This window comes from Pyrus communis, chromosome 1 (genome assembly GCF_041283825.1).
Source record: "Pyrus communis isolate YQ-2024b chromosome 1, ASM4128382v1, whole genome shotgun sequence".
Classification (NCBI taxonomy): Eukaryota; Viridiplantae; Streptophyta; class Magnoliopsida; order Rosales; family Rosaceae; genus Pyrus; species Pyrus communis.
In genome coordinates this window covers 3428235-3444908 of record NC_142565.1, presented here as the reverse complement: position 1 = coordinate 3444908, position 16674 = coordinate 3428235, and the positions used below count along the sequence as shown (strand labels likewise).

General features: G+C 38.7%; 2 protein-coding genes across 2 annotated transcripts; one reads left to right on the top strand and one right to left on the bottom strand.

Annotated features, from left to right (window-relative positions):
- Positions 1 to 357: 357 nt before the first annotated feature.
- LOC137721359 (protein LPA2) lies at positions 358 to 2064 on the top strand. The gene is made up of 2 exons (XM_068460457.2): positions 358 to 820; positions 1782 to 2064. Exons 1-2 carry the CDS (start codon positions 397 to 399, stop codon positions 1925 to 1927), a joined length of 570 nt encoding a protein of 189 aa, XP_068316558.2. The 5' UTR covers positions 358 to 396; the 3' UTR covers positions 1928 to 2064.
- Positions 2065 to 8160: 6096 nt separating this feature from the next.
- Positions 8161 to 9487, bottom strand: LOC137721492 (protein EXORDIUM-like 3). The gene has a single exon (XM_068460588.2). The coding sequence runs from the start codon at positions 9402 to 9404 to the stop codon at positions 8355 to 8357; it is 1050 nt and encodes a 349-aa protein (XP_068316689.1). The 5' UTR covers positions 9405 to 9487; the 3' UTR covers positions 8161 to 8354.
- Between the last annotated feature and the right edge of the window lie 7187 nt (positions 9488 to 16674).

The window sequence follows — 16674 nt, the reverse complement described above, 5'->3', positions numbered from 1 at the left end:
ATAATGTCGTCCTTTTTCTTAAACCTAAATCTTAAGCCTTTTTGACTCCCTTCCTCTCTCTCCCTTCACTGATCTCCAGATTATGATCCTTCTTAAAGCTCACAAGCAACGAATTGCTTAAACTTCATAAAAATCATCAATCTCAAATTAAACCCGATAAAAAAATTAAAATAAAAAGTAAAAACGTTGAATTAGAACCCTAAATCTACGGAAAAACCTTGAAAATCGTAATGTGTAAAAATATTACAATGGGGCTGAGACCATCGCTGTCCCTTCGTGCACTAAAACCTAATTGTTTGTTCGTCAAGAGTGAACGACGCGTCGTTTGCTTTGATAGCCAAAACACACAAAAGGAGCAAAAATAAGCAAATTTTCTTCTAACGAACTAAACTGAAAATGGCGCTAATTCAGTGTCCCTCATCATCTCTCACCACCAAGCCCTATCATCATCACCTTCCTCACACTCCTCCGCTGCTTCACTTTTCAACCAGAACCCACTTCACAGTGAAGTCCCAGACCCCATCGGAGCCGTCAAAACCCGCCGCCGAGGCCACCCAGGTCCCACCCAAGAAACCCACCTCAGCCGGGATAGGCTTCGGCCCGCCTCCTCCTTCTTCGGCCAAGCCGAATTCCGCCGCTGATAAGAAGAAAGGGAGGGCGGCGGTGATTCGGAGGTCGCCGGTGGAAAAGCCCCTGCTTTATTCTGAAGAAGATCAGGCTAAGGCCAAAGAGATGGGAACAAATGAGAGCGCTTTTGTTCTCGCTTGGTTGGGGCTCGGCGGCGTCATCCTAGCCCAAGGCCTTCTTCTCGCCGCTTCGGGTAACCTTTCCGTTCATTGTGATTGAATTGATGTGAATCATGTGAAAATTTTGTAGGTATTTTGCAAAGATTGGATTTTTTTGTTAGCATTTGATTGAAACTGTAGGAGTCAGTAAGTTTGAATCGTTTAAATTGTGGAATTGTTTGGTTTGATAGATTTCGAATTGTGATTTCCGTTAACTAGGATTGACTTGCTAGATTTATAAGCTTTGGCTTTGAGGATCTTATTAAATGTGACTCTGAATTCGGCCTTGCGGCTTTTGAGTCCTCCAACATGCTGGCAAGTTAGAACCCAATATTCATTGTTTAGAATCCAATTTAGTATCTTGAGTCATTTTCGGCTGTTCCCTTAGTATAATCTGTATAGCCACCCCTTGTTCATGTCCACTGTTAAGTGGTAAGACGTATCAGCAGTGGATGCTGCATAAATTGTTTAGGTTTAAGAAAGTTTGTCCAAACGAGCGGCTGAAGTTTAAAATCGGAGTTGAATAATATTTCACTCTGACTGATCACCCTATGACTTAATTGGAGAACCCAACAAGTTATTGAGAATATCATGTATTGGAAAGAGTTTGCACAGAAGGCCATTTTGATCCTCTTTGTCGAAGCTCAGCGCCAACTATAAACTATCAGTCACATAAGATATGGACCAGAACGGGCATAGTATGACAAATGACAAAACTTCTGGCTTCCAAACTTCCCAATTTGAGAATTCAACAACCTCATAAACACATTCCTTTTGGAGCATAATGTAACCAACTGAACCCCCTGATTAAAGGAGTATTATCGCATCCGTTCTTCACGTATCTGGAAAAGCAGTACATTGTCCATTATGATTGATTACTTGAACTTTAGCGAAAGACTAGATAATAAAATCTTGGAAGTTATTTCTGTGATTGATTCGATAAGGTATGATTTATGTTTTCTTCACATTGTAATAATTTGTTAACTTTCATTTCAGGGTTCCTGCCAGAAGAGTGGGACAAGTTGTTTGTGAAGTATTTATATCCATCTTTTACACCAACAGTCGGCTTGTTCGTTGCTGGAAGTGTTGTATATGGAGTGGTGAAGTATCTGCAGAATGAGGAACTTAAAGGTCAGAAATGATATTTACTTTGTATACATAGAAACTTTCAGGTAAATGAGGAAACATTGCAGTAGCTTTTAAGGCTGCACTTGTAGTGCTGTCATGGTTTATAGGACGATGAATCAGCTGAAAAAAAATTGCAAATTTGTTCCTTGAATCACTTCTGTGCACCATCCCTTAATTCATTTTCTACAAGCTATACTTAAGACCATGCTTTTTTTAAAAGTCGTGTGGCATAAGATCGGTATCAGGCAGATCATTGGATCACATGGGTTCTAGACCCTACTGAGGAGAACCCTCATGAGCAAACGGCCACTTCTGTAACTGGACTGTCAGCTCAAGAGAGAAGCTGCCCACAATCTTATGTCACAACCCAGTTTGACACTGTGCTCTGGCCTTCCTATCATCCTCACGGTGCCTTTTACTTATATATCCAATACCATAGTAGTGCACTCATCGGTCATTGTTAGAATTAGATAGGAGCAGATGATCTCATGCAAGTTTTAGTCTTGCGTCCTGCTATCCTTAGTTGTTAATGGTACTATAGTACGTTTATGATGGCTAAATGACTTGTTTGTGTTATGCTTCAAACTTTTTCTTCCAATACTCCCTCCTCTTCTTCCGTATTGCAGTGTTCCAGCCATTCACCTGTCTCTTGCCCTCATCGAGGAGAACCCTCATGAGATAATCTGCACACAAAACCCTCATGAGATAATCTGCACACAATCACATCTTACACACCAGTTTGGCCCTGTGCTCTTGGCCTTCCTATCATCTTGCCGTGCCTTTTTCTTACATCGCTTATACCATACTTGTGCACCCTTCAGTCATTTTTAGAATTAGTAAAAGGTCGACTATCTTGGGAAAATTTCAGCCTTTCATCTTGTCATCCTCATGAAAGGATTACTTGTTTGTGTCGTGCTTTTAATTTTTAGTTTCTACGCTTCCTCCCCTGCTTCCATATTGCAGTGTTGTAGCCATTCCACTTATCTTTTACCCTCATCTTAGACATTCATTAAGTTGTTTGTAATACCTGGAAAGCACTTTTCCCACCAGTCAATTGTACTTAAGTGGAGAAAAAAACTTCTTTATTCTCTTATTGCATCCCCGTCTTTTGGTTCGATAGCGATAACATAGCGAACTGGACAGCGTATGTTTATGTAAACGATTTGGAAAGCGACGTACTCTGTACATCGCAGCCTTGCGCAAAAGCCATTGAGAATGAAATACGTCTTTTGAACTGTCTGAATTTATTTCACGTTTGCTTATATGATTGCTTGGTATAATCACTTGAGAAGGACCTCCGATCGTTGATAACTGTTAAGTACCTTTTTTCTTCATTATTTGACTCTTGTGTGTAATCCACTTTAACTTTTCATGTTAAGGTTAAAAACCTTGCTATCAGGGTTCACATGTGGTCTCTCGAGCTCTCACGTCAAATAACTTAATGATGATGACGTGATAAGAGAGATAAAGAGAGTGGATAATGAACCCAGGATAGCAAAATTTTCCTTGTTTCCAGGCGTGATTGCCCCAAGGAGCCTACAAGTTAGTTCCAAAATCACTTCTAGCCTTAATTAATCGAATATTTAGGGTCTGAGTGAATTTTTTTTTGGGGGTGTCATCGTCTAGCCTTCTTGAGCCGTTTATACTACAATAAACCTTATTCTCCTGCAACTATTCTATGTATTTAGCCCTGGTTTTGCAGACGGAAAAAATCCTACCACTTAGTCCTCACGCTTAATCCAATCTGTGTGAGAATTAGACGACATTGAGCTTTGAGGTCCCCCTCTTCCAATTATTCTTAATTAAATTCTAATCAATTTGGACAACTCAATCCTCTCCTCCTCTAGATGCATTCCCTCGTAACAACTAAAGAGAACCCAATTTGCAAAATCCGACTCATCTGCCCCGACTTGTTCATGAATCGATATTCTAAACTACTACTACCAATTGGAATAGAGATTCTAACCGGATGTAAGCAGAAAAATACAATGACACGTCTAACTAACCATGTATATGAAACCATAAGATGAGAATACTGATGAAGGATAACGAAACAAAACAAAAGCATACAAAATACAAAAGGGGGACATATTTTATACCCAAAAACACTTCAACCAACGTCAAAGATCATGTTTCAGGCGCCGCTGCTTCTTTAAAATCAATCATGTTTCAAATCTTGATTAAACTAATTAAATTAAAAATCATCATATAATATTCTTTTATTTTCAGGTCAAATTTTTTAATTTGCAAGTGGATGTAAATAAGAGTGAGAGCCAGCTGGTTCTCCCCCTTACATCTAAATGCATGATTTTGACTGCTAAAACTTGGAAATGGTCTTTTCCACTAATTGGCCAAACCATTTGAACTCTACAACCAAATGCTTGCACATGAAAGTCATTGTATATATACGTATAGTATACTATTATGTGTTTTTTTTTGCCTACAGTAAAATCTTGAATACCTGTAATTATTCACAAGCTTCGCATTTTGTTTTAAATTCGGGTAATTTTATTTTCATAAAATTCAAACCTAGAACATCTGAATACATTGCATGCTTCATGGTAACGTTTTACTATTACATTACTTATATGGTTTATCATCGTTAGAATGTTAGATTGGTTGCACATGAGCGAATGACTGATTTTTTACTATTGATGCATGTGAGTCTTACTATTATGGGGGGCGCACATGCATCTATAATTAAAAATCAACAACTCACACCTCAGAAATTAAACGTAGTAGCCTTCTTATAATATGAATACATCTCAAAATACATCCAACACCAAGAATCAAGATAGTTATATCCTAAACTAATCACGTTACACAATATAAAAAAAAAAATTATATTATCACAATATATATAATGATACATGATAAGTTTGAAATATAACATTACCTTATCGATCTCGTTACATGTAACTTTTTCTAAACGTTAACTGCACAACAGCTGGTCTCCAATTCTTAGAAGTTTAAACAATAAACACAAATCGATTGGAGTTCACTCCCCTGTCAAATTGGAGATCTTGGTGGACAAGTTAAGATTGTGGAAACACAAGACAGTATGTGGCCACTGATATCGTGCTTTTCGGCAGCAGCAGCTTTGGCCGATGGATCATGGATTGGTTCGTTCGAGTACGCAACAAGATGTGCCCCTCTTTTTATAAAGTAAAGACTTTCAAAAAGCATGCAATATTAAATGTTTCAAAAAGCCAAAAAACAAAAAAGCAGTCGTACATCATAACCCCGGGGGCTCAAATCCCAATAAAGTTAACCTAATAAAACTGAGGGGAGTAAAATAAAAAAGAGTGGTAAAAGGTAGGACCCGAAGGGGCATACGCGAAATTTCTGAAATACAGGGTCGAACATTAAATATTATCATATAATTAAAATAAAAAGAAAATCTTTGTAAGTATTTTTTTAATTGTATAATGATATGTAATATTCCGTCTCCTGTTCTGAACATATTAAAAAATCTTTCGAGACAATGATATAATAAGGCAAAAGTTTGTTGAAATTGAATAGTTGTGTGAGAATGACATGCATGCTTTAAATATGATCGCAAAAACATTATGAGTGCAACCGAATTTTCATTTCGTTCCCAAAATTATGAACCCGAGCCTTGTGGTGGATGGCAATGAAATCGATCTATACCAAATCAAGTGATACATTCGAGTTGGAGATTTTATTATATGTTTTGTAGGGAATCCTTTAAATTTAATATCTAATAGGTGCGTCGTGCCAGTGTTTTGATTATTTGTTTGTTAGCATGAGATTAGGTAGAGATTCTTTTAAGGTTATACGTTAATTGATTTAACAATTGGATATTTGAAGTTACCTATAGAATTCTTTCCACTATTCCCCACCTAGTGCCGCCTAGGCCTAGCTTAGGCGCTAGATGGTTAGTCACCATCCCGATTAGTTCCTAGGTGTTTGAAAATTAGGAAAGTGCACATAGACCCGCTTAGGCGTCAGCCTTGCCACATAAGTCGTTGCTTTTACTTAGACAAAAAAATCTATAATTTTCATTTTGCATTTCATTTTTTCAATAAAAATGTTAGAGGTTTGAACACTTGGATGAACACTCATTATATGTTTATTTCTCATATTTTCAATATATCGTAATGCTTTATAATCTATATGTTATTTTATTTTGCAATTTATGTGTACAATTATGTGTTTTTAACTATAAATAGGCACTTGCTTATACAATAATAAATTTACTTAAATCCGCCTAATCCACCTAGCATCTAAATGGGACCCTGCCTAGCCGTTTAAGCGCTAAGTCCCAACACCGTTGCCCGATTAGCGCCTAACATCTTTAAGAACATTAATTTTTTCACAGTGCGGAATTTCATATGTTTCCTTTTATTGGTTTATTTCAGTAACTGTAAATATAAATAAATCAAACCGGTTTATTTGAGTAACTAAATATAAATAAATCAAGATGTAGGGTCTATTATCTTGTCTTTCCTAAGGTGACATCACCAAAGCTAGGGTAACGGAGGGAAAAAGTTCGATGTGTAGATGAAAAATGTGCACTTAACCTAGTTGTAATGATGAAAGTTGAAATAAAGAAAATGCAGATCGAAACAATAATTCGAAATTAAAAAGTGGACCACAACCAAAGCAATACACACTCAATCGAGTACAAAAAAATATTTACTACTGTTGAAGTGCTTGCTTTACGTGATGTTCTAAAATTTGCAAAAATAAAAGATCATGTTTGTGTTGAACGTGACTTCAAGATTATTATTGATTTTATTTTGGATAAGTGCATGACGTATTGGCAGTAAAGGTTATTACTAAGGACATCAGATTACTTTTACAATCTTATTCTTCTATATTTTGGGCTCATTTATCTCCGAAGACGAATTTTCTTACTGGTCATTGCTAGCATTGGACACTTCATTCGTGATACTTTTATTTGGGATAGATCTTTACCCACTATTGCTATTTGCTAGAAATGTTTTTCTCTTCGATTGTACTAGAGCGGTTGTACTCGAAGTTTCTCTCTAAATAAAATTTTTTACCATAAAAAAAAAAAACATATTAACTAGATGGTTTTCAATCGAAAATATTTTTGTCCACCGCTCTAAAGCAATGGTAATGTTCATTGCCCCCATTAAATACCATTGGATAATAAGATTTAATCTATTTATTACACAAATTTTAAAACTTAAACTAATCAAATGGTAAGCATTACCACCACTTTTTCTTTTTTTTAAAAAGGAGACAAAGTGGTGGCAATCCACGGTTAACCAACTATTTCGGGGGCCAGAAAGACTCACTAGAGGTATTTCAACATTCCTCTAACCACAAATCTATCATCCACACTACCTTAGAATGGTAAACAAAAATACACTTGGTTCTCAGTCTCCCAATCAAATTTTCAGACGTAAAATCAATTTAAGAAGACCGGATTACGAAAACGAGTGGAAATAATTAATACGATTAAATTTTGTTAATGCAAGAAATTAATACTCCCCTTGTTGCTAGAGCAGCAGGCAGAGGTCGGACCAAAGTCTACCAAACCTAATAATCGCGAGTAATGAGCACTAAATACGTCGAGCGAGTACACAAATGCCGTACTACTACTCCTTTATTCCTCACCATACAATACATTTTGGTCTTTCACAATGCACCCATAATCATCAATGACTTACAATTTAGTATCGAATTTACGCTTTCGTATTCGTGTGACGTGTGACACAAATATAAGATTTTCTCCGATTAAATATTCGAATGCCGCTAAACTAGTTGGTCATTGTGATACTAGATAATACTTGGCCAATGAAACCTCTAGCTCGAACCAACCAATACCTTATACCTTTATCCAATGAGAAGTAATATTACAACACATGTTATCTTCTTCGGAAGACATTCAAAGAGAAGAGTACGTGTGTCGGGTTTTGGGTTTGTATTTGAAGGATTTTATAGTCCGCTTCGAGATATTTTATACGTTAGAGTGTCGTAGAGTTTTGAACTCAAATATTGTCCCAAATTGTGAAGTCTATTTTTATAATAATTGAAAATGTTTTAATGAAAATATTTTTAAAACCAATTCTGAAAAGCACTCGAAATGCTTTTAAAATCTGAACACATTTTTTCTAAAAGCGATTTCGGATATTTTAAAAGCAGTTCTAAACGAACTTTATCTAATCGGTCTTTTTGACTTTTGCAATATTATGTAATTTCTCATACACACGAATAAGACGGGAAGTACAGCTATTTGTATACAAAACCAGTGTACCAAAAATATATAATATATCATTATTACAATAATTAACAAACTTAACTACCTTAACTAATCATGCACCAACAGCCCAGACCCAAAGACCCAAACCCGCCAAAACACCCAATAAAAACAACCCATGCAAACAACAAAAGGTAAAAAAGGGAATATAACAGTAAAAACCCGAAAGTTTTACTGACCCGAAAATTTTACTGATCGAGTGCATTAGGTCCGGTACAGTAATTTAAAATGTGACTCCAAACCCACTGAACCAAGAACTTCCGTCGGATCCCATTCATATTATACGTGGCACCATTGTGATCGTCCATCAGCTGGCCCGTGTACGACCCGCCCCCTCCCGTACCGTAGATTCCCTCGCAGAGATCAGCAATCTCGACCGGAAAACTCGGGTCCTGACCCGCGTACCAGGCGTTCACAAACGGGTTACTCGCCAGCTCAGCAATCTCGTGCGCGATAACGCTTATCATCCCTTCAACTCCCACGTCACCGTTAGGTGACTTTAACGGCTTTAACCCTGGGATATAATCGGGTACGGCGAACGGGTACGCGCACGTACCTGGACACAATTTGGCCGAGTTTCCAATCCACGCGTACGGCAGCGTGTATCCGACGAGGGAGGGGAAAGTAAAGTAGTGGAACCCACAGACCTGTTTGCAGAAATCCTGGACGTACACGTCATCAGATGTGAGCAGGAGGTAGAGCCCACTCTGTGGATTGACCGGTAACGGCCTCGTTTTGGCCGTTACGGCGCTTTTGATCACGGACTGTATCGAGAGGCGCGTCAGGGTTTTACCATGGGAGTAAAGCCGGTCGTTTTTCTCGGCGCCGCGCTGGACTGTGCGCGAGATGTTCGCGCCGGTCTGGTCGGTGTAAAGCTGTACGGTCCTCCACCAACCGGCGACGGAGGGGCGCTTGGAGCCGGCGGCGGAGATGGAGTTGATGAACTCGCGGATGATCTTCTTCTGGCGCGGCTGCCACGTGCCGTACCATATTGTGTGGACGGTTATGTTGGCGGTTAGTACAGGGCCCATGTGGTAGCGCAACTTGACGAAATCGGAGGAGCCTTCGAATTTTTTGTTGTCTCCGAAGCGGAGGTCGGAGGTGTTGTGTTTGAGGTGGGGCCAGGGCCGCCATGCAATGGCTGGGTAGGCGGAGAGGAAGAGGGTGAGTACCGTGAGGAGAAGGAGCACCGGAGCCGGTGGCTGAGGAAGCCAGCCGGTACAGCGGTGCTGGGGCATTTTTTGAATTTTACTGCAAGTGGGTGGAGTGAGTGTGTGAAATGAGAAGAAGTCACAAGTGGCTGGTTTTGTCGCTGTGAGGGCCTGAGGGATATATATAAGAATAATTAAATTATATTAATAATATTAATTAATTTGTTTTTTTTATTTTTCGAAAGGGAAGAAAAGTAAAATGTTGGGAGAGAAGGAGGAGAGGGGCATTGTTTGCGGGTAATGGAGGGAATTAGATCCGGTCCGGACTTTAGTGTTCGAAACCTAAAAATCAAATTATTTGGGATGCTAATTAGTGTATAAAAGAAATCAGAATCGTTAGTTTTATGTGGTAAGTCAAAAAAATAAATTAATGAGGATCGTTGAATTAAATTTGTACAGTCCAAATGAATTAAACTCTAAATTTCAGACACTAAAGTTTGGAGCGGATTCAATTCTGCAATGGAGGACAGATGGATTCTTAAAGCCAAGACTTGGAGGGACGGTGGTGGGGCCCGGGTAAGTCAGACGTGGCACAGGGGCATCATCATGATCATCTTGGTTTATGTCGTCGTCTGATTAGATTTGATCTCCGCCCTTCATGCGTTCGTTCGTCGGTTTTATTTGCAAAGCGCGGGAAAATAACTCTAAACAGCTAAACTAAAATCGAGTTTCCTTCATCTTCATAATATTTGAAGGTCCTTGACTGATAAAATATTTCGAGTACGACTGGTATTATCAGAAAATTCATATTTTATATTGCACAAGACAGTTAAAAATTTACGTGTATGTAAAATAAGCATCTAAATTAACGTGTAATTCTACAAATCGACAAACATGCTATACGTTTTAGCGTTGCAATTCACAAACGTTCAGTTTCAAGATTCCAAAAAGCGATCCAACGACCCACTAGGATTTTAACATTCTTTTACCCTATAACTTAGAGTTTTTAATCTATTTTGAACATAGTTTATTACATGTAAGATTAGGGTTTTTAATCTAGTAGATTAGTAGCAGCGGAGTAAAAATCTTGGAGGCAGTTGCGTACGTGGTACCAAATGGATGCCAACACAGTCGATATCACAAGTTATCCGAGCTGGTTCGTTGTCCTTTGCTCAGGCTCTCACAGCCTTATCTGATTCCCTTCCCCACTCTTCTGTCCTACATCTTCCCACAATTTAAAACCTTCAAAAGATTAATTATGCATGCAGTTCACGTAATCAACAAGTTTTAGACACCATGCAAATTGCTCATTTTTAATTAGTTTGAATGCTGGCCGGATTGTCTTGGTAGATGGATTTTTCTCTTTAAACACAACGTCTCGAATTCAAACTCTCTCATCTCCTCTCCTCTTAGTCTAACTTCGAATAGTAACTGTAATTAAAAAGGATATTCATCTTGAAACTTTGACAAAAGGACCTTGAAATTTGTAGGAAAATTAGAATTATATATATATATGGTGACAGTGAGGCGAGCCATCAAATATCAAAGCTGGGTGGTCCTCCCTCTCTCTCTCTCTCTCTCTCTCTCTCTCTCTGCTTTCTATCTCTATCTGTGTCGTCGTCGTATGTAATGATGGATGTTGGTAAATGTGAGATTAATTTGTACGAGATAGATAACGCAACAGAGTCTGAATTAGGTTTGTTCTGAGCAAATAGTGGTAGTGTTAGCTAGTTGCTGCTGCTCTCTTTCAAGTGTCAGAAGGCTCTCAACACGCGGGCTAAGGCCCATACAGTTTGAACTAGCCGAAGGTGCGTACTCCGGTAAATTTTGATCGATACCCCTGTAATTATCTTCCGTGTAATGTTCCTTTCAACACAGCAACCTGGCTATATATGTATGGAAACTCAGAGTTTGACTGTTATAAATTTTATGAACGTGGTTTAATAATAGGGTGCTGAGTTTGCATTCATATGTTATGAGTTCGGAACTTCCCAAATTTTTGTAACAGTTTGAACCCTCTCCCTGCTTTATAATAATATAGAACTTGAAAAAAAATGTATAGTTTAATTACGATCTCTGATCCCTAACTGTTGTAGACTCAAATTTTATGCATTTTAGGTTTTAGATTGAAGTCCCTCTCCACATAAATGACATAATATTAAAAGAGATGTAATAGTATCAATAAATACTCAAAAGTTATTTTTCTTTCATTTACACCACCAATTTAATTATTGAAATTTTCTTATGGGTTTCCACAACGAAAAATTGCTTATAGGTGCATTTTAGATTTATTTATTTATTTTTATAATGTGAGTACACTTATGCAATAAAATTTTGGGTACATTTTACGTATAAAAAATTGTTATGTTTATATAAAAATGTGGATACATTGCACATACAAAAAATTGGAACATTTTATACAAAACAAAATGGGCACATTTTATATATATATAAAAAACAATGGGTATATCTTAGATTAAAAAAATAAATAGATTTTACATTAAAAATGGATGCATTTTACATAAAAGGAATGGTACTTACAAAACAAAAAAATTGGTACATTTTGCATGTTACAAAGTGATACATTTTTAAATAAAAATAGGTACGTTATAAATAAATTACGGGTAAAAATAAAAGGTTAAAAAAATCATGATTACAAATAAAAAGTTTTAAAAATATGAGCACAAAAAGAAATTAATATATGGATACAAATTGAAACTAAAAAGAAAATTAGTATAATTTAAAAAAAGGGTTGTAAATTAAAAATGGGTACAAACTAAAAATAGAAAAGGAATAAAATCTTAATCAATGGAGTAGAAAAAATAGGGATGAGAACCTAATTTCTCCAACAAAAAAACTGTTAGAAATTTTATGACTACTCATGTCACATCCCAACTCCCAGCCTCCAAGGATATTGTCCGCTCATGCATTCCCTGGCCCGAAGGCAGGGCTACCTCGCGGTTTTGTTTCTGTGGACCGGTACTCGCCCGTAGGCAGCGCCTGCCAACCGCTCAGGGCCTGCCCACAAAAGGCCTCCTTGGAACTTAAGAGTTGCGAATGGATATATAAGGCCAGGACTCGACCCTCGTGTGGCCGATGTGGGCTACTACAATCCACCCCCCCTTAGGGAGACCGACGTCTTCGTCGACACACCGAACCAGCACGAGTCCGGCTCTGATACCAAATTGTCACATCCCAACTCCCAGCCTCCAAGGATATTGTCCGCTCATGCATTCCCTGGCCCGAAGGCAGGGCTACCTCGCGGTTTTGTTTCTGTGGACCGGTACTCGCCCGTAGGCAGCGCCTGCCAACCCCTTAGGGCCTGCCCACAAAAGGCCTCCTTAGAACTTAAGAGTTGCGAATGGATATATAAGGCCAGGACTCGACCCTCGTGTGGCCGATGTGGGATACTACAATCAAAACTGACACACCCCGACCGAGATCAGGGCGTGCTGGCCGTCACACGAAGGTGACGTAGCCATGTGCACGTGCGGAAGCTAATGAGAAGGTAATATAAAAGTACTAATAATTAAAAACCTAATAGCATACAAAGTACTAGTGTATGTGAGACACAATTCAGAGCAAGTCTACAGCAGTCGAAAAGGAAAGATACGACATAATTACACCCGAAGGTGACCCTATAATGGTGAGTGTCTGTCAGAAATGCCGGGACGCCCTCTGGGATAAACCACCGAACTTGCTAGACCACTAGAACCTGGAGGGGCGCAAAAACAAAAGCGTGAGTGGGCAAAAACAAAGTTCTTTGAAAACTCTTTAGCAAAATACATTCTAACCCCTCGCCGTAAAACATGTATACTTCCCAGAAAATGAACATATATACGTATGTATAGATATGTCAATCATGCTTCACATATGCCATTCATGCTCACAATATGCCATTCATGCTTGAGAATATGCCACAACAGAATCTCATAATCAAATGTAAATGCTCAAGCGTAATTCACATCAATAATATATAATCTGGCAGCCGGGAGTCACTTAACGTGACCTGTACGGCTGAATCTAGAGCTCCACTCTCAACTCAATAACTGAATCTGCACACAAGTCGGAACCACCTAACGTGGTCTGTACGACAGGCTGGGTGTAATATATATATGTATGCTCTAGTGCTACGATCACGTGAAGCTGTGCGATAAATCGCGGGTCACCTACAAGTCGGAACCACCTATTGTGGTCTGTACGACAGGCTTGCACCTATCTTGGATCCAAGGCGAGCATGCGGTGCTGGTGAACATACACGTGAAGGTTGTGCCCTGGCCCTGGGCGGGAGCACTAACACCGGGGGTGCAGATTATGAGCTCTCTAAACATTTCAAACTACTATTGCATAATAAACAGGAATGCATAACCACAAGAATACCGCTTACCTGGCACTTACCTGTGCGTCCACAGCACCAAATACACATTTATATGTATGTATGCCGCTACTAATGCATGTGATGATGCATAAGTATTAATAATAAAATGTATGGCATAAAACAATTACTCTTTTCTATTTAATTTCTGGGAATTAATATGTATATAGGTATATACGGAAAACAAAAGCCCACTCACTGATAATTAGAAGGGTCGTAGCCCCCCTGCCTCGAGTGTGTACGCTCGTCCTCGGAAAACGAATCACCTAAACGCGACAAAGTTACGAAAACGTTAATTTAAAAGCACCTAAGCAACTTCTCGTAATAACTTCTCATACATTGCTCAAATTGGACAATTGAATATACCAACGTGACCTACACAACCTCAGGATCACACCCATATTTTTAGAAAAAAATTTGGACTACGCACGCGCCCCCACGCGCCTGAACAGGCACGGACCTACGCGCCTCCCACGCGCGGCCACGTGACCTGCACACTGACGGTGTCAACAGACGCCGTCAGGAATATTCCGTTAACTGACGGAATATTCCGTCAAATCTAACCGGATACCGTTAACGGCGTCAGGAATATTCCGTCAACTTTGACGGAATATTCCGTCTCCTTCTCCAATCCGTTCCCGATGCCGGCGCCGGCGACCGTCGCCGGAAACCTGCAAATCACTATATCTCTCTCGTTTTTCCACCTTTTTCCACGTTTCTTGCACCAAAATGAACCCTAAAGCTAGTAGAACATGACCCAACAAGTTTTAAGGCCTAAAATGTCGAGATTATACCTGTCCAATTCTCCAAAACTCGGCCAACTTCGAACCTAGCCTTCCCGACGTCCAAACTCGTCCAACGAACTACTCCCAAGCTCCTGGGAACTTCACAAACACAACTACAAGCTTAGAATCTCCTAAAACAAGCTAGATTAGGTTTGCATGAACAGTGCATAATTCGGACCACTTCGAAACGACGTGAAAATGGTAGTTTTCTTACCTGGAATTGGTTTGGTTGTGCTCCTCACAACCTCACGAGTTCAATGGTGCAATTTGTTTCCTCGATGGTTGATGTTTTGAGTGTGTTTGTGTGTGGTCCGTAAGTTTGCAGAAGGAAGAGGAAGAAGATGGACTCGGGGAGGGAGAGAGAGAGAGAGACAGAGTGACAGAAAGTGAGGAAAAGAGGGAGGGAATCCCGGGAGAAAAAGAAAAGGTGTGAGTGTGTGTGGTCCTACAACACCACACCACACCACACTAATGTGTAAACGAACAATTTAGGGGTAAAATTGTAATTTCAATGTACGTTTCGATAATTCCGGGACGGGATGTTACAACTCAAATATATATTCTACGAGTCAAGACTTCACAAAGGTAGATGTCAAAGTTAGAACAAAAAGGCCTTCGAGATAAACGGTTTAGCGGATCAACCTTGATACCATCTTTAACTTATAATCACATGCACAGTTTAGCATGTGTAGAGTTTAATCATCAAAATCCTTGATTTTATTAGTACAAGTAATAATTTATTTAGTTAAGGAGGTAACTCTATCATATGAAGTTGGAACTTATTTATTTGGAGCTACACTCTCATGACCGGTTAGGACCACGAGGGAGAAAGAGCCATCAAAGATCAAACAATGACCCTGATCCTTTACAATATATGTACTCAAACCACTAGGGCTTTTACCAAAGGCCAATCCTTTCGATCGGACTTTTCCTGCAAATTACGATAATACCCTTTCTCAGCCGACTAAACACACCACTAAATTCGGTAGACTTTGGACCCCTTTGATTCCATTCTTTTAGTAGTACGATATTTGAAAGGTGAAAACAATTCAACTTGTGGTTTTATCCTAAAATTCATTAGTAATGGAAACTTTATTTATGATTATGGGAAATTTCAAAATTTCTCAACATTCTGATAGAGACTTTTCTTTACGTCCTTGTAATTTACTTACATATGGCAAAATTTAAAGTATAACAAATAGACAATTTAACTAGCTAGCATGACGAACGTGTGAACCAAAATGCTTCATACATGGATGAACTTACTCTAGTAATATAAAAAGAAGGTTGAGATTCTGTCTCAAACCAATTAGTAATAAAGGCAAAGAGCAACTCAACTTCTTCCAAGTCTGCGAAATTTCTTGCTTTCCGATGTGGGATACTTTTTCATGTCATTACATTTGGTACAATAATACACTCTGTATCACATTAGGTACAATAATACACACTCCTTTCCTTACAACTTTGAAAATTTCTAATATGTACTTTGTTGACAGTTAGATCCATAGATGCACATTCAATCCTCGCCCTTCATATTTGGTGCATAACATATGTATACATGGAAATATAATCGAATTTCTGTTCCAATTGACTTACAAAACCTCTTATTGTAGCGTAAGTTTAACAAACTAGTCAAAAAATTATATGATCAACAAACCTCCGATTGTTGCAGAGGAAATATTGTGCAGCTCTCCTAGGTGGGCACAAAACGTGGTTGAAGAAAGTTGGACTTCTACCATAAAATTAATTGGCTATATGAGGAATGGTCAATTACTTACAAGCACATATAAATTCCATTCTTTCCCTGATGTGGGATTTATATACTCTCAACAGTGGTTTCTCCGTTGCGAGCGAAGTTGATCGCTGCAAGAAGGGATGCCATGTGTGTAGAGGAGTTGCGAGCTGCTGAAGTGGAAGTTGAAGGAGATTCTATCCTTGCAATAGCAAGGTTATGATATATCTAATTTAGTGCCAATAACTAATGATATTCCCTCTTTCTTTCAAGCTTTCTCTCAATTCAAACTCAGTCAGTCACGTTAGACAAACAACAAATCAAGCAACATATAAGGTTGCAATTGAGGATAATTTTATTAAGTGATTACATCTTTTTCTCTCTAACAATGGTTTCTTCTTACTTGATTCCAATTTGAAAGTCCCAGCAGGTATTTTTAGAAGTTCATATTTTTTTTTTTTTTTT